Source organism: Phoxinus phoxinus (genome assembly GCF_949152265.1).
Source record: "Phoxinus phoxinus genome assembly, chromosome: 5".
In the NCBI taxonomy this organism is placed as follows: Eukaryota; Metazoa; Chordata; class Actinopteri; order Cypriniformes; family Leuciscidae; genus Phoxinus; species Phoxinus phoxinus.
Window position 1 is genome coordinate 35,571,850 of NC_136880.1, and position 19,093 is coordinate 35,590,942.

Below are 19,093 nucleotides of genomic sequence, written 5' to 3' on the forward strand. Positions count from 1 at the left end.
ATATATATAAATATATATTTTTTGTATTTTTTTAATTTAACATTTATTTTGGTGCAATGCCTTGCCCCATATATTTCATTTGTAAGTGCATTGCTGTAAACAAATTTTGTTTAGGTTTTTTTTATATGTTATGAAATTAATTTCTGTGTATCAAACTTTTTTAGGCCACCACAAAAAGAAAAACACTGACTAGATAGTTCAGCTAGAAGACAGTAGAGGGCGCCAACAATTCAGCTGTGATTGCACCTCTCTCTCTTTCTCTCTCTCTCTTTTTTTTTCTTTCTCTCTCGCTCTCTCTCTGTCTCTCTCTCGTTCTCTCTCTCCCTCCCTCCACTTTTTCTTTAATCAACATTGCTTGTTTTAAAACAATGCCAGTACTCATGTTTGGCCCTCTGTCAGGTATTAACTAAGCAACACAAAAGCTCTTTTATGCCCCCTTCTGTGATAACGTCCTCTCTGCTGGACAGGAAGCGGTCGCCGGTTATAAACAGGACGTTAACGTGCTGCTTCTGGTCAGACGGTGTATGTGGACGTCTTGTTTGTGTGGATGTTTTCCTCAATGCTTAAGGAAGTGTGTGAGTGGTGGCGTCTTAACAGGAAGTGTCTGTGAATTGGTGCTGCTGGGTGTGTTGCATTCACTTCTGACCACATGATCTGTTACGTGTGTGTGTTCATGCAGAGTGTGACCGAGGATTTGCCCTGCCACCAATGACCAGTGAATCATTGCATAGATGCTATCATTTAAAAGTTTAGTCCATAAACCTCATGATGATCACATAAGTCATGATTTACTCACCCGTTCCAAACTCGTAAGATTTTCGTTCATCTTCGAAACACAAATGAAGATATTTTAATACGAGTTTTCTGTCCCTCCATTGACAGCTACGCAACTGACACTTTGACGCTTCAAAAAGTTTATAAAGAGATCGTAAAACTAAATCTATCAAAAACAAAACAAAAGTGGTTTAGTCGAAATTTTCTGGAGAGAATCGATCACTTTATATGATGAACAGATTGAGTTTAGGCTTTTATTCACGTATAAACATTCATCAACACACACACCAGTTATTGTAAACGGAAGCTCAAGCATGTTCGCTTGACGTGTGAGAACCAATGAGGTTCATTCTCGTGTTACGCACTTTTGAGCTTCAGTAAGAACCAATGAGGTTTGTTCTCTCGCATCCAGTAAGTACGGTTGAGCTTGTTTATGTGTGCTGATCAATGACAGAAAATTCACAGATTACATTTAAAATATCTTCATTTGTGTTTCGAAGATGAATGAAAGTCTTCCGGGTTTGGAACGACATGAGGGTGAGTTACTGATGACAACTTTTGTGTGAACGAAGCCTTTAAGTTCAGTGAGCTGGTGTGGCCGTCTCAAACACAACCCTGTTTCCATTAGCAACAGGCCTCTTGAGGGATTGAAGCAATGGGCCGCGAGAGACTGTGTGTTTACAGTGACGGTGGGTGTACACGGGTTAAGGGATGTGGCTTGGCACAATGCGAGAAAAAAAAACATTCTTAAGGATCCCATGAAATAAAAAAATGCAATGTTTGGCTTTTAGTCTTTAGGGCCAACTATATGCCAACACACTCTTAAATGTTGATGAAATGGCATGCGTTTTGTTGATATATACGCATTTGAAATTTCTCTTTTAGGAAAATGGACAAAGAATATTAATGGCTTCTCTTGCACACTTAAGCGAAACAAGTTTTGTCAAATAAAATGCTTTTGCATTACTGCATTAACCTGAATCTGAAGGGGTACAAGGCGCGTGTGTGTGTGCGTGAGTGAGAAAACCAGTAATTTTTTACTTTGTGGGCACATTTTTTTTGATCCCCATGAGGAAAACGGCGTATAAATCATACTCTAATGATGGGTAGGGGATAAAATAGTATAAAAATGATTATGGAAAGTCCCCATAAAACATGAAAACCCAACGTGTGTGTGTGTAATGGCTGTTTTACAGTGGCTTTGAGAATTGTTCATCCAACCAGATTTTACAGCCGTGTCCAGCTGAAGATGAACTGTGGTCTCCTCTCCTTTGGTCGGGTTCAGACTCATATGGTCAGATATGTGTAAACTAAGCTATAGGGCAGTCAGAGCGTGTGTGTGTGTCGGAGTGAGATGGGTTCAACAGATTGGGAAGCTCAAAGATCACAACCTTTTAAAGAGGGGAAATGAATATCCACACAGGAAGTATACAAATGTTCTCCTGGGAACTTCCTGTCAGCACACTTGGCTCACACAAACCTCTGTTGACCTCCAGTGTATGTGGAAGATGTTTAAGATGCGATTTGGGTCAGCGGGTTCTTGTTTTTAGAGCCATTGTGAAACACATGGAGGGATTTCTCAACGCCGTCCAGCTGTAATGCTACTGTGTGTGTGTGTGAGAGAGTGTCTGTGTATAGCAGTAATGCATGAGGTGTCATGTTTGTTTAGGTAACCAGTAAAGAATTACTCAACTCTATGAATAACAGCACTGCAGTGTTATTTGTAATGTTAAAGTTCGTTGAGGTCTAGAGTATTTGAAGCAGCAAGAAACACAAACACACACACACACACACACACACACACACACACACACACACACACACACACACACACACACACACACACACACACACACACACACACACACACACACACACACACACACACACACACACACTGCAGCTAAAGACATTCTTCACATCTTCATATATGTTTCCCCTTCATCTCTATTGTTTTTCCATCACTCTTTTTCTTTGCACTGCCCTTTTGTTTCTACAGTGGGGAAAATATCATATCTGTGCGTAAATCTGGCAAAACCTTTGGGGACATTAAGGGTGTCCTCATTTGTATTTAAATAAAGTAAATTGTTTTATTTTTACAGTTTTATAGTTAGTCGGTCTGTAGTATTTATAATTGACTGTATATAAAAACAAGAGAAATCTATGATGTGTCCCCATTTAGAAGTGTGTGTGTGTGTGTGCGCGTGTGTGTGTGAGAGCGAGAGAGAGAAAGAAGCTTTAGTGTTTAAGCTTCAAACGTGCTGAGAGCAGATCTGTCTCATGGGAACGTGTGTCACAGATAAATGTGTGTGTGTGTGTGTGTGTGTGTGTGTGTGTTTGAACCTCTGGCTGCACCTGAAGATCTGCTGTGAAACACTGGAAGCCTCACTGACTGCTGGTCATATAAAGCTAACAATGCAAAGCTATAAATATATATATATGTATAATGTATACGCGCTCAGATAGTTCCCTTGAGTGCATTTCCAGAAGCGTCATGTTTGAAATGATCCAGACCGTCCTTCTCAAAAAAATAATATACAAAACAGACATTAACAATTTATTTTCTGACAGACATTAGCAATCATCTTAAAGAAATGCAGAAAGGCCGCACGCACGCACATTTTAGTGCTTGATTTCCCACATCCTAGATTGGATTGCAAAACATACTCCCAAAAAGCCTCAAAGGGGGTCCCTATGGATTCTGGGTAATGTGCCCTTCAGCAGCTCTCCTGTGATTGGTCCGGACCTCTATCAGTCAGTCCAAGCCTCAAATGCACTGGGTGTATCCAACCATTTCAACCCACCAACTGAACCAGTGCTGCAAGCATTATCATTCATGTTGACACACACACACACATTATTGAGACCAGATGTTCACTTTGTAGCTGAGATGTTTCCTTCTGTCCCAAATACTCAAGTGTCTTGAGGGACACGGTGATGAGAGTGTCCTGCTCTAAATGAGGACACCACACACGCGCTGAAGCTCTCCTCAGACTTCATAAAGCTGCATGACTCCCTGTGGTCAGGAATAATCAAGTTTTTAGAAGCACTATATTGGAATGTTTTTTGTTGTGCTGTTCAAAGGTTTCTCGTGCTCACCAAGACTGCATTTATTTGATCAAAGATACAGAAAATAACAATAATATTATAAAATATGACTAAAAAATAACTGTTTTCTAATTTTTAATGTAATTTTTTCCTGTGATGCAAAGCTGAATTTTCAGCATCATTACTCCAGTCTTCAGTCACATGATAATTTCAAGATGTGTGAAGTAACATTAGTTAATACATTATAATAAACATAAATAAAAAATGTAAAAATTATTTAATCTTGATTTTTTTTTTCTGTTATTAGTTCGTGATACCATATGCTTTAACTAACATAAAAAATTAAACCTTATTGTTGTATTACCAAATTATTATTATTATTTTTTGCAAATTTGTAACAATCTAGAAAATATATGTCTATATAACACCCTTTTGTTGGAAAATGATGGTATTTCACATGCCATTTTAGCCAAACCTCATCCATGTTAACCAGCTAGACAACATTATTTTAGTGACAAATGAGCAGTATACATCACAGAAAACCAAATATTTAAGTTTGCAAGGAATAAAAATGGATGAAAACATCAATGATTTATGATTTTCAGTGGCACTGATCTGAAACGGTAAGCGACTGACCTGAAAAGTGTATCTCACCGAGTTTGGGGAAGAGGACCATCCTTATTGTGTTTTAACTCTCTGAAATGCATCATTCTCACTATTTCTGTCTCCGTGTCTCTCTTTGCAGTTGGTTGCAGTGTTTGACGAACAGGAGCCTCACGTCGGAGGTGACGGCACCAGCGCGAGTTCCACGGGCACACAGTCGCCTGAGATCTTCTCTGGAGAGCCGTCCACCTCCACCCCACTATCTGCCTTCCAGCCGTACCTGCCCCACAGCGAGATAGAGGTCACCACATCCACGCTTCGAACCAGTAAGAGACCGAGAGAATCTCATAATATAGTCTAGGTCTTTGAAACTGTGATATGTGCCACTGCTGTGGAAGTTTGGCCTTTTTGTGTCACTCACTGGTCTCTCCTTTCTCACAGACATGCCTTTGCATGTTCGTCGCAGTAGCGACCCGGCGATGTTGAACCTGACAGCGATGTCTTTCTCTGAGCCGAGCGCACAACCCGAAGAACCTTCCAGAAAAAACCCCACACGTTGGTCCACCACCGCCGGCTTCCTGAAACCACGTTTCTCCACCGGCACCAACAGCCTGGAAAGGAAGGTATGTATCGGCTGTGGAGAACATGATTGACTTAAGGCCTGTTCACACCAAGAACGATATCTTTCTCGTTTATTTTAGGCACGCACTGCAGTAATGCTGTATTTCGCTTTAAATGCTCGAGCTCTTTAAAGCAGGATGGATTCTGAATGGCTGTCCATTTTTTTTTTCTCATTCATCAGCTGGGTTGTTTTTTTTGTTTTTTGTGGAAGTGATTCTAAATGCTCTGTGCCATTATCTTTTTAGTTGTGGTGTTGACTATGCTATTCTTTTACGATTCAAGCGATTTCTATACATTCATTGTTATAGTTATCGTCCTTGGTGTGAACAGGGATAGTTTACCCAAAAATTACAATTCTGTCATAATTTTTTCACCCTCGTTAAAAACCGAAAAGACATTCTTGTTTGAACGAAGATATTTTGAAATACGCTTCAGTGTTGTTGTTTTTGTCCATACATTGAAACTCAGTTGGACCCAGTGTTGTTTTGGACCCCATTTACTTTCATTGTATTGTCCAAACAGTTAAAAATTCTTCAAAATATCTTATTTTATGTTCCACAGAAAAAAATACAATCATATAGGTTTGGAACGACATGAGGGTAAATGAAGCCATAGTATTTTATGAAAACTATCTCTTTAATACCCATCTCTGATGCTGATTAATGTTCATACAAAGGTTGTCAAGATATTTAGAGGTAGTAAGTGCCAAGAGGACGGCTGAATTTACTCTCGGAGCTGATGTGCGGTATAGCTGCTTTTGAGGCCATTGGGTTCCTGCTGGTGTCGCTTCTTAGATCATATCCCATAAATCTGTCATATTTAGTGGCAGAGGTCACATCACCCTTTATGCCACCTCCATGAATATTTACTGTCAGTGCTGAAGGGTTCACAACCCCACGTTTCACAAACAGTAAGAGCTCTATAAAACAAGCCATGTCAAGCCATGTGACTGCAGAGAATGTTGTGCTGCTATTTGTTAAATTTATTGTGTGCGTGTGTGAGTTCATTTAATGCGTTTGCTGATGTGACCATCATTTCTCTGTCTTCTCTCCTTTCAGCAGAGTAATGCTTATGTCAATGCTAGTCATAAAACTCTCCAGACAATGAGTTATGGATTTCACTCGCTCACACACTCTCCCTCTCATCTCAGTTATTCCTTTGCAGTATTAGGCATTGATTTACGGCCTTTTCTTCTTATCTATCAGCGCAGTACCAAAAAAAATATATTTGGGCATACATGGCAGTTTACTAATATATTAAATTGTAATCTGACCTTCCATCTATATTTTGGATTACTATTATTACTTTACAACAGTTTACTGAGTAGAGAATCAACAGGGAGCTAAAAATATTAATATAATATTCTTTATATATCTCTCCATCTCTGTCACACTCTCTTCAGGGCCAAAGTGTTGACACATATCGTAGTCTTCCTCGTGATGCTGGGCAGTGGTCCAATCAGAAAGAGTTTCAGCGTGAGAAGGCCCGTTCCTCACTCAGCGCCAATCATCCCATGGTGGACTGCTGGCTGGAGAGACAAGAACAGGTTGGGACAGTAATGATCCACTTTCGCATATAAAATATATATTTTTTGGGCTGAAAGATTTGGGAAGAAAATCTAATTGCAATTTTTCTGATAAAATTGTGATTTTAAAATACGCTTCATAAAGCTCCAGGTTTGCTCTGCTTGTTTGTAAGGCTGCACAATTTTAACAGAAAATGTAGATATTAGTATGACTATAAAATAATAATAATAATAATAACTCTTGAAACATGCATCTCATTTTATTTAATTATTTGATATCACTGCCTTTGCAATTTGATAATCACAGTATCATATCGCGATTTCGGTTTTATTTTGATTAATTGTGCGGCCTTAATTTTAAATGGTCATGTTTCTACATTCTACATTTGAAAACTTTCTGTCAAGTACCGTACACAAAACGAATGAATTGAAACGATGCTATAAAAATGAATGAAAATGAAAATGAAAAATGAACTTCCACAAATATTTGACTTGATATCAGTGATTTTAGTGTCTCCTATTGGTAGATCAGATACTTTGGTAGGCCAGTCATGGTTAGGTAATCAGTGGAAAGCACGATAAGATCCTATTATTGCTAAACACCAGAGAAAATAACAGTAAAATGTGTGAAAGTTCAGCACTATATTCGACTTGACAGCAAAACCACTGTTCTTCTGCGAAGGCACTGTTTCTTAAAGGCAAAGCACACTGATTTTTGAGACGACAACTTTTATTTAAATTAGTAACATTTCCACAGGTAGTGAGAGATGATCACGAGAATCTTCTCAACAAAAGTGCACCTTTTACATCTGATTTTCTGTATCAAAATTCTTACGTAATGCCACATAACTCAAAACTTGATTTACACTACTGTTGAAAAAAATAAACAATTTTATTCTGCACAATGCATTAAATTGATCAATGCAGACATTTATAAAGTAGCAAAAGATTTCCATTTCAAATAAATTGTGTTATTTTGAACTATCTGAAAGTCCTGAAAAATGTTATCACATCTTTCACAAAAATGTTAAGCTAAATTAAATTAAAATATTAAACTGTTTTCAAATTTGTAATAAAAAATGTTTCTTGAGCAGCATATTCAAATGATTTCTGAATGATCGTGTGACAAATAAATGACATTTTATAATATATTGAACAAAAATGTTAGGGGAAAAAACTAGAATATAAGTACAGTTCATCTTTTTAATAAAGAAACATGCAAAGATTTGCTACTGTTTAAAATAAACATTTTTGTGAATGAGGTCTAAATAACGCTGATAGTGTTTGTCTGTTTGTGTTGTATTGTGTCTATTAGACACAGAGAATTGTGAAAGCACTGAATCGGTGGCATTGATCATGTAGAGAGAGAAGAGACACAAGGCTGGTGTATCAGAGAGAAGATCCAGCAAGAGAGGGTTTGTGTGGAGGAGGGGAGTGTGAGTGTGTGTGTGTGTCTGTAATTAATCATAAAGGTAAAACAGCGATTATAAATCACTCTCAGCGTTCGACTGCTAATGAGATAAGACTATATATAGATCTCTCTTTCTCCTCTTATCTCTCCAGTAGGTGCTGCTGTAGGTCAGTTGTATCACAGTCATTGTTTTTTTCTCTTTAGTATCTCCTTACATTCATGTTCACTTTGTCAGTCCACTGTGTTTAGTGTTTATCAGATAGATAGATAGATAGATAGATAGATAGATAGATAGATAGATAGATAGATAGATAGATAGATAGATAGTCGGACTGATAAGCAGACGGATGGACGGATAGATAGATCGGACTGATAAGCAGACAGACGGATTGATGGATGATAGTCGGACTGATGGACGGACGGACGGATAGATAGATAGATAGATAGTCGGACTGATAAGCAGACGGATGGATGGACGGATAGACAGATAGATAGTCGGACTGATAAGCAGACGGACGGATGGATGGATGGATAGATAGATAGTCGGACTGATAAAAAGACAGACAGACAGATGGATGGATGGATAGATAGTCGGACTGATAAGCAAATGGATGGATGTTCAGACAGACAGGCGGACTGATATGCAGACAGACGATAGATTGACGGATGGATGGATGGATGGAATGATAAGCAGACAGATGGATGGATAGATGGACAGACGGAGTGATAAGCAGATAGATGGATGGATGGATAGACAGATAGATGGATGGATGGATAGATGGACAGACGGAGTGATAAGCAGATAGATGGATAGATGGACAGACGGAGTGATAAGCAGATAGATGGATGGATGGATAGACAGATGGATGGATGGATGGATGGAAACAACTCTCTTTTGGTTGGAAACTGTTTTTTTTTTCTGAAATTCTCACCCTCTTCCAGAGGTTGGTCGGTCTCTCACTGATTAATAATGAAAGACTAAACAATGTTCTCTGTTACTTCTCTGGCTTTTTCTCGTCATGCATAGCAACACCTCAGCAAATTAAAGTGAGGCTTGCCGTCTCCAAAATAACAGCAGGAGTAACACTCGACCATATACTAATAATTGACTGAATTAGGACGAGCCCTTTATCCTGAATGTGTATTTGTCCCGTCGGGATTTGCCGTTGAATGTATTAATGTGCAGCTTCAGTGAGGAAAAAGATGTGCAGTCAATAGAAACGGACTGTTCAGGCTCTGCTTTCTTATGATATTAGTCATTTCAGTTTAAGAAAATCGCAGAAAAATACTTGGCTACACAGTCACCGTGGAAAACAATCTCTGTTTGCAATATGCTTTTGCCGAGGGAAAGGTTTGGATCAGATCCGAGCAGGACAATGGCTTGGCAACCGTCTCTGATCATTTCAAGCATGTTGGATGTTGTCAGAGGGTCTGCGGTGCCGGTCTGATACAGTTATGCTGTCAAACACACACACACACACACACACACACTCTTTTGTCATATCAGACAGCTGTTATATAAAACGCGATGGTTATGTCTGCCGTAGAGGGTGTATTGTGTATCACAGCTATTTTCTCCTCTTCCTTCCATTGTTTTTTCTCTGTATTACACTTTTGAAAACCCTTGTTCGCGGAGGAAAAGTGTGATTGACCAACTGCCCTAGATAAACCAAAACATGGGGCGAACTAATCAGGGCTGCGTTTCCCATTCAACGATCATGTAACTCATTCAATGTTCAACCACGTTGGTTAATGATGTCACGCAGGTAGTGGAGTAAAAACTTATATTAATTAATCCATTTGAGATCAAATTAATGGCAGTTTTTTTGCTACAAATCTCAGACATGGCATCTGAGGACTAATACGCATATGTACATTTCAAAGAAAACTTTTTCAAAATAAAACTTTATTTCCAGATTCAATCATAGGCTTCTTTTGACGTACTAGAGCACGTATGCACATGCACTCTCTTCAGAAATGCCGCTTTAAAGGCACACCGCGGAACTTTTGGCCACTAGGGGCGCTAGACCTGTAACTTTCACGTCGAGTGCCCCTAGAGGCCACAAGCGCCACAGCACTGTCGCAAAAGTCAAGAAGACATCCACGATCCCTCTCGCGTTTTCTCTTTTTTGCCTCCTCAGGAGCAGTTTTAAACTTTTTCCTTGCCTCAGCCATGGCCAGGAGTCGAGCAGGCGAAAAAATAGTAGCAAAAGCGTTAGCTCCTTGAGTATATCAGAGCTTGTGGTCACGTGACGGTCGTAAAGTGATTCGTTCTCCAGGCATTCTCCAGGTCACATGACCTGGCCAAAGACGGTGCGTCTTCTCCAAACTTACATAGGCGGTATTTCAAGAGGGCAGCCCAGCTCGGAGCATTGATAGTGTCAAGTGCTGTATATTGGCCTGAGGAATCATTTAAAATAACTCATATGCTTCAAATCTTTAGGTCACAAAGTCCGCAGTGTGCCTTTAAATCTTTGTCCTTTTCTGTTTTTGTTTTGTTTTTATTTTGTTTTTTTTCTCTCCTTCCTTTTTGTTCACTGCCACCGCTCCCTTGAGCTGAATAATTCATGTGACTGTCTCAAGCCCAGTGTTATGTTTGGACCTAGAGTCGTGTGTGTGTGTGTGTGTGTGTGTGTGTGTGTGTGTGTGTGTGTGTGTGTGTGTGTGTGTGTGTGTGTGTGTGTGTGTGTGTGTGTGTGTGTGTGTGTGTGTGTGTGTGTGTGTTCTTCTTTAATTACAGATTGTATGACAGTATTGGGTCCAAAATAGTTAGATTGTATAAAAAACTACTTTCAAAGACATTGAAAGTGTGTAGGCTATGTGAGAACATATAATTGGTGCCATGGCAGCAGTACATGGACCTGTTGGTTACTGAAACTTTAATGAGAGTGTGTGTGTGTCACTGGTAGTCTGGCACTACTCGGATAATCAAGTGACACAGTAGTGAGCATGAGCTCTTGTGTACTTCCACCTGATTGTAGTGTATCAGGTGAAACATCTCATGTATGAACAGAGGATGAATTCCTTCAAACTGTTTCGAAAAAGAAGAACTTCAGAGCTTCCAGTAGAAGTATTCAGCCAGGTCATGTCATATATACATGTTCTTTTGTTATTTATTGATGTCATGTCAAATGTCCTGCTGGATGGGGTTTTGTTGAGTGCAATGCATTGTGGGTAAAACCGTTTTCTTGTTGCAGGATGAGGAGGAGAACGGTAGGATAGAGCCTGTAGGACGTGCAGATACATGTTTGGAACACATGGGAGTGAGATCGTTGGAGTAAGTGTCACACACACACACACACACACACACACACACACACACACACACACACACACACACACACACACGTGTTCGCTGACTGACAGCAACAATGATGTTATCTCTTATTTTATGTGAATCTCTCCTTCATGCCGTCAGTTTGATTTGCAGGTAATGAAACATTTCAGCTCTAGAGTTTTATTGTAAAAGATGACAGTTTTTTTTCCCCTAAACACTGGGATCAGATTGAAATGTTTTGTATTAATCTCTTATAAACTGACATCTTTATTCTCAGTCGAGTCTTTCACAGTTATGTGTGACACTTTCTAGATATGATGACATTGATGCCAAAATGAAAGAGTTTTTGTGTGAATCTTTAGACCCTTTCATACATAGTTTTGACATTTTTGTGGCATTTATGGTCTATATAGATGCATGAACATCATTTACAATGTTTATATAGATGCAAGAGTGCAGTTTGTGTGACAGCTGAATCTCAGCAAATCAGAGCATTTGTTCTGTTTGCATGTTGTGACTCCGCCCCCATGGATCTTTATGTTGAACTGTATGTTCATTTACTCTGAGTGTGACGGTTTCTTTCCTTTTTTGCCTTGATCCTTCAGTGATATCGTGAAATTGGTGGAAGTGTCCAATGACGGAGGTCCACTCGGGATCCACGTGGTGCCCTTCAGCGGACGAGACCGCAGGTAACAGTCTCCAAAGACCAATGTTATATCAATAAAAGGGCCAAAAGTAAAAATAAAATAATAGTTTTTTGCTGATGAAACTCAACAACTGAACATAAAGCTTGTTTATGGAGGCCAGCACTCAATAAACCAGTCATATTCTTGGTGTATGTTTGCCTGAACTGTTAAAATAGTTTGCATACGGAATATTATATTAATACATTTAATATTCAATTAGTTTTTTTTAACCCAACAAGAGCTCTGTTTTAGTTCACTTTAAAGTCTTCTGCTTCTCCTTAATTCACCTTGTATTTGTTATGAGTGATCCTTGTTTGAGTTGAGGTGACTAAATGTTTGCGTGACTCTAAAGAGTCATTGAATCCTCTGCAGAGAGTCCATAAGAATCTGTCCAGTTGAGATGGAGTATCTAAACAGCATCTGTATGTGAGCGGTCAAAAGGCAAACTAATCTAGCTAAAAGCAGTTTATATCTGTGATCTGCATCTAACTCCAGGCGGCGAGCTGCAGCAACAGAACACGGAGTTTTAAAGATGAAGAGCGTTATTTATCTTGAGGAATTAGCTTTCGTTCAGAAGTGCTTTATGATGCTGCATTAGTTTCAAGTTCTTTCAATTCGATATCAATCAAATTAATGTTTCATTTCAAATGGATGACGCTTATGACTAAATGAATAATAAATCTCAGGCTCCCAGGCATAGATCAAGTGTGTGTGTGTGTGTGTGTGCTGCAGGACGTTGGGTCTGCTGGTGAAGCGATTGGAGCGTGGAGGAAAGGCTGATATCCAAGGTTTGTTTCAGGAGAATGACTGCATCGTTCGGATCAACAACGGAGACCTGCGGAATGTCCGCTTTGAGCAGTAAGACCTGAACTCTGACATGTGTACAGAGTGCTTGTTTGTCACTTTAACTCCTTACACTTTCCCTTCAACTTCCATTATAATGCTCCTCTGTAGGCCTGCCGCTATTATTGATTCATCATCTGATTGTGGCCAGTCAAAACCACAGATGATTTTCTACTTACTACTTCATTCATTCTTTCCCTCCATCCTTTACCCCTCTATCCATGCTTTCATCCATCTGTTCATCCATTCATCTTGCATCCATCCTTGCATTCATTTTTCCATTCATATATTTGTCTATCCATCCATCTCTTTATTTTTTCATTCATCCATTCATCCATCCATCCACCTCTTTATTTGTTCATCCGTCCATCCATCTATCTGTTTATTCATCATACTCATGTTTATCCATTCATCTCTTCATCCATCAATCAATCAATCCACCCATCCATCATCCATCCGTTCATCTGGTCTTCCATCCATCTGTTCCTTTATTCATCCATTAATTTAATTTTCCTTTATTCATCCATTAATTTGTTAATTTTCTGTCCGTCTATCCATCCATCCATCCATCCATCTCACGTATTTGTGTCTCCTTTTCTCTGATGTTAAAGGGATAGTTCATCCAAAAATAGAAATTCTATAATTTACTCGCCCTCAAGTTGTTCCAAACCTGTATGAATTTCTTTCTTCTGCTGAACACAAAAGAAGATATTTTAAAGAATGCCGGTAACCAAACATTTGATGGGCCCCATTGACTTCCATAGTATTTTTTTCCCATACTATTGAAGTCAATGGGGTCCATCAACTGTTTGTTTATCCATATTCTTCTTCTTTTGTGTTCAGCAGAAGAAAGAAATTCATACAGGTTTGGAACAACTTGAGGGCGAGTAAATGATGACAGAATTTTAATTTAGGGTGAACTATCCCTTTAAGTGAGCCTCCTATATTTTCTGTTTTGCTGTGTGTCTGGTGGTGCATTAAAACATAAATATACAATTACACATGTTTGATTTAATTCCTAAACCTAAATGTTTGTTTTTGTATGTTCTCAGAGCTCAGAACATGTTTCGTCAGGCAATGCGTTCTCCCGTCATCCTGTTCCACGTGGTTCCGTCCCCCATGAGATCCCAGTATGAGCAGATATTCCATAATGAGAACAACCCCAGAGCGAACATTGACCTTTCTGGACGTTTCAGCCCAGATTCCCTCGCCAATGATCTGATCGACAATGCCGGACTGGATCACGCCACTCACCGACTGGCACAGCACAGGCCACACCCACCCAATAACCATTTGGACACTAGCTCTCCCCTTCATCATTCTGTTGGTTCGTCAGGGAAACCTCCATCAGGTCATGCCTCGTCTCCCCAAAGAGGCTTAAGCCCCGCCCCTACACCCGGCTTCACTAAGAAGGTTGGGCGGAAGCTCGGAATCCAGCTTAGAAAAGGTATCAGTAAAAACTTCTTATTGGCTGTCATTTGATAAACAAAACAGTTATACTGGTATTTAATCAAATTGACCGCATATATTATGATACAGTTTTTTATTATTGCTGGAGACAATTAAATAATTAAATGGGCATTACAAATTTTTATGTAACAATTTGAATAATAATAATTGTTCTAAATTAACTTGGAAAATCCCAATGAATTATATATATTTTATTGCAAGATAGTTTTTCTTTCATGTATTACTAAATTATGTTGTTTTAAAATATGGTTTATGCCCTGGATGTGCTAATGAATCCAGATTTCTATTCTTGAGCATATTTCCGATCATGCAGAGTCTGCTCAACTGGGAGAATGTTGCTCTGTTATCTGCCAACAGCTCCTGCCTGTTTGTGTGTGTGTGTGTCTGCTGTAAAGGTGTGGGATGTGAAATGATTGACAACAGTTGGCACAAGTCTTGGCACCTGTGTGTGGACAGGTGGCCCAGCGGGTGCACGGGGTGGCGGCGGGGTTACGGAACAGCGGTGCAGGGAGCGTTGCTAGGCAGCGCCTCGTGTCAGTGTGATGTGTTTCCATATGGCTGTCTGATTCTCTCAGTGTTTTATTGGACCCAAGTCACACACACCGGAAATCTTGCAGTTCTTTGTGTAATGTGTGACTGAACTCTACCTGTAGGGGTCTCTCTCTCTCTCTCTCTCTCTCTCTCTCTCTCTCTCTCTCTCTCTCTCTCTCTCTCTCTCTCTCTCTCTCTCTCTCTCTCTCTCTCTCTCTCTCTCTCTCTCTCTCTCTCTCTCTCTCTCTCTCTCTCTCTCTCTCTCTCTCTCTCTCTCTCTCTCTCTCTCTCTCTCTCTCTCTCTCTCTCTCCCTTGCTGTTGGGTCAATAGGTCACGATCTTGTGTTGCTATTCAGACCTCCTATAATCCAGGTTTCTTCTGCTGCAAGCTTCTGATGTTGCTCACACGCAGATAGACAGAAATCTGACACAGAAATCATTTGTTTCCAAACATAGTTTATACATAACATTTTTACTAATTAATTAGGTCTGCCCCCAACTAAAGATTTTTCTAGTAATCTGTCATTTAAGCCATTAGTCAAGTAATCACACGTTTATATTAATTTAATACTTTAGTATATAGTTACTAAACAATAATAAGCCTTTAATATAGGCTTAATATATAGCCTAGTGCACGCCTAAAGCTTGCCGCGAAGCACTGGCAAAAGTAATGATTATGAATGTGTCTGAAAAAGTAGTAAGGAAGACATTTTTTTAATTTATTAATAAGCTAGTATTTTCTGAGTCTGTGCCTGCTGCAAAGAATGAAGTTGAATATGCTGACTTGTCATCTTCGCAGTTCAGTGGATGTGCCTTTAGAGAGAAATGCACCTTTCATACGGATTACGTAATCAGAGAGTATTTGTTTTCGATTTGAATTGTGTTTTTTCGATTTGAATTGTAGACATTTCAAGCTTTCTATAGATATATTTCTCATGTCTGTGAGACCAAGTAGCCTGTTTATGCTGAGTTTAGGTTCATTTTTGTGACGCGCTCCAATTCACAGATTTTTTTTATTTATTTTTTTACAAAAGCACAACGTTTTGTTTTGATTGTAAGGGGACACATGTAAAAGTAGACAGGTTAGAGTTTCAAATGTATTACTCTTATCTGTATGGCCAAAAATGACCGTATTTTAAGTTGTTTTCGCTGTTATCTGGGTGTAAAAGCAAGTGATCAGGCCAGCGCCTCAATGTCATGCAGTGAAGCACGCTATGCTTTAGCTTCCACACTCTGCTCAAACACGTGGACATTTATCTAGGTTAACGTTAGAGTGAACGGCCAAGTAAAGTTGCTACTACTTGCATGTTTCAAATGATAAGCCATATTTAAGGTTGATGGATGATGGATTTCCTGCCTGACATACTGTACTTACCACAAGGACCCGACGTAAACATCCTCACGGACTGCATGACTTTTTTTTCTTTCTTTTTTTATTAATTCATTTACTTTTCATTTATTTCTCTTTTTTTAACATTTATTATTATTATTATTATTATTATTTTTATAATTATTGTTGCTGTTGCCTTACCAGAAAGTGACACCATACCAGTAAGCGTGTGTTATACTGCATTGGATCTGTGGACGACCATAAAAGCCATTTACTAGGGCTTTAATCCTACAACCGCTTGTTTCTCTGAATGAAATGGATAGTTGTATATGTTAGGTTTTGGTTGTCTTTCAACTGTGTTCTCTGTGTCTGACAGGGCCTGAAGGTCTCGGGTTCAGCATCACATCAAGAGACGTCCCTCTTGGAGGCTCCGCCCCTATTTACGTGAAGAACATCCTGCCAAGAGGCGCTGCCATACAGGACGGGCGACTGAAAGCAGGCGATAGATTGCTAGAGGTGAAGAATATATGAATAAAATGAGTTTTATAAATGAATAAAAAAAGTCTGAATATAGAATGACTTAACAAATTATTTTGTGGTTGGCACAGGTCAATGGGGTGGATCTTAACGGGCGTTGTCAGGAGGAGGTGGTTTCTCTGTTGAGGGCGACTCCCATGGGCGGGACTGTGAGTCTTCTGGTACTGAGACAGGAAGACTCCTTTCTACCCAGAGAGATGGTGAGGATCTGTCTCTGTGTGCGTTTGAGTGACAGTTATGAGATGTGTGAAATCCTCCTGCTAATGTCTTCATCACTATCGCACAGCATCTCACACATATAACTGAGGCTCACCGCACTTGTTTCACAAGTAATGTGTTTGAGTCAAGGTTACTAGAATTTTGCAATTTCACATTTTCTTCGCACACAATTTCTATTTGCATTTCAATGAAAACTCTATAAAGAGGACTATTTATTTTTCTTGCTTATTTTATTTCAGTTGATTTTTCAGTGTTTAGTTTCTGTTAAACATTACATTTATACTGTTTTGAAAACATCTATGTTGTTTTCCCTCTTTTTGAAGGGTCAATTCAGGTAAATTGGGTCACTTTTCACATTCAGATCAAAAGCAAAAAGCCAATTTACCTGAATTCACCCTCTGATATTAACCCCAGTTTGAGTGATGTTTAAGACCCTTCTTTGGTTGCAATGTGTGCATGTGTTTGTTTCATGCATTCATTTTCAGTTGCAGTTTTACCATAGTCCTCTTCTTCCTCGCTCTCTTTAGAACACAGAACCAGCGATGCAGAACACAAGAGAATGGGTAAGAACTACACACACACACACACACACCTCTACATCTGTACATGGCGAGGTTTTTCACTTGTGCAGGAACTGTTAACAGGGAGGTTCAGTGCAGTTGTTGTCACTAAGGTACATACATGTGTCTCTGAGGCTCTTTAACACTCCTTATTCAGTCCAGCGCACTTTCTTTAAGGGATAGTTCACCCAAAATAAAAAATGTATGTACTCACTCTCATGTTGTTCCAAAACGTATGACTTTTACCAAACACTTGAAAAAAATTATTAGGGTTTGGCTATCGTTTAAATTTTAACGATGCCAATTCTGTTTATCGATTCCGATTCTTATCGATTCCGATTCTTATCGATTCCAATAAGGTGACTAAATGTTTTAATTTTCAATCATTTATGGGTGAACTATCTCTTTAATCTGACTCACTTGTCTCTATGTATCCCAATCTGTTTGTAATGTATGTCTGTCTCTCTGGTGTATTAATAGACAGATCATGCTGTGATCTCAAAAATGAAAATTCTGTCAGTAATTACTCACCCTCGTGTTGTTCCAACCCCGTAAAACTTTGGTTCATATGCGGATGACACATTAAGATATTTTTGATGAAGTCTGAGAGACCTTAAGTTTATCAAGCGACGAGAATACTTTTTGTGCGCAAAAACACAACAAATATAAGGACTTTATTCAACTATTCGTTTTCATCCGTGTGGGCCTCTGTTGTGAGTTCACTAGAGCGCCACAATGCATGCGCGGGAACTGATAAACTTAAGGTTGAGCCACTCTAGTCACTTGAACTATTTTAATGTCTTAACTAACTTTTCTGGGCTGGCAAATGCAATTACCTTGTAGCCTATGAGGGAGTGAGCCAGCTCTCAGATTTCATAAAAAATATCTTAATTTGTGTCCCGAAGATGAACAAAAGTCTTGTAAGGGTGAGTAATGAGAGAACTTTGCGTGAACTAACCCTTTAAATTAAAATCACATGTTGTCTGTATAGATAGAGCCGCAGCTGTTTCGCTTAAGAAACAATGTCAGTGTGAAAGCTCATCCTGCCTCCCTCTGTTTTTCTCTTTCTGTCACTCTCGCCGCTGTTTGTGCATTAACCCCTCAAGGCTGATAAGATCTGCTTTAGCAGTGCTGGTCCAGAGAGCAGGAGAGAACTAAATGAAAGCCATCCATTTCCTTCTGAACACAAGTGTGTGTGTGTGTGTCAGAGGTTGTTACATTAAAGTGAAGGTGATTAAAGCTCAATAAAGATAGACTTTCTTGAGCAGTCACTCAGTAGATGGTTGTTAAAACCGTCACATCTCTCTCTCTCTCGCTCTCTCTCTCCCACACATACACTCACACACTGGCAGACGCTAACATGAGGGAGTCACTGGAGAGGTCAGAAGAGCATCAGACGTAATGGGTTTATTATCTATGTGTCTGAATCAGAGAGCAGAGGTTTGGCAGGCATCATTTCTCACGAAGGCTTTCCTCCCCGCCTCATTTACATAAGCTGAATTTGCTTCAAAAGCAGGTGAAAGTGGCAGCTTTGCTTGTCAGCGACGGTAATGGACAGGAGAACGATCAAAAACTGCTTCTGCAGAGATTCATGGTGTTTATTGAAATCTATTGCACACTGCAAACAGAAACTTGCTATCCTGTCAAGGTTTAAATGG

At 39.4% G+C, this 19,093-nt stretch overlaps 1 protein-coding gene across 3 annotated transcripts in view; it reads left to right on the forward strand.

Annotated features, from left to right (window-relative positions):
- The window catches only part of pard3ab (par-3 family cell polarity regulator alpha, b), a 75,787-nt gene that overhangs the window by 21,387 nt on the left and 35,307 nt on the right, over window positions 1-19,093 (forward strand). For all 3 annotated transcript variants that reach the window (XM_079612223.1, XM_079612222.1, XM_079612224.1), the window contains exons 3-12: window positions 4,568-4,751; window positions 4,867-5,048; window positions 6,449-6,592; window positions 11,180-11,259; window positions 11,865-11,948; window positions 12,678-12,803; window positions 13,841-14,235; window positions 16,496-16,635; window positions 16,728-16,856; window positions 17,403-17,438. In XM_079612223.1, coding sequence (XP_079468349.1) covers window positions 4,568-4,751; window positions 4,867-5,048; window positions 6,449-6,592; window positions 11,180-11,259; window positions 11,865-11,948; window positions 12,678-12,803; window positions 13,841-14,235; window positions 16,496-16,635; window positions 16,728-16,856; window positions 17,403-17,438 — 1,500 coding nt within the window. The remainder of the gene's footprint in view (window positions 1-4,567; window positions 4,752-4,866; window positions 5,049-6,448; window positions 6,593-11,179; window positions 11,260-11,864; window positions 11,949-12,677; window positions 12,804-13,840; window positions 14,236-16,495; window positions 16,636-16,727; window positions 16,857-17,402; window positions 17,439-19,093) is intronic.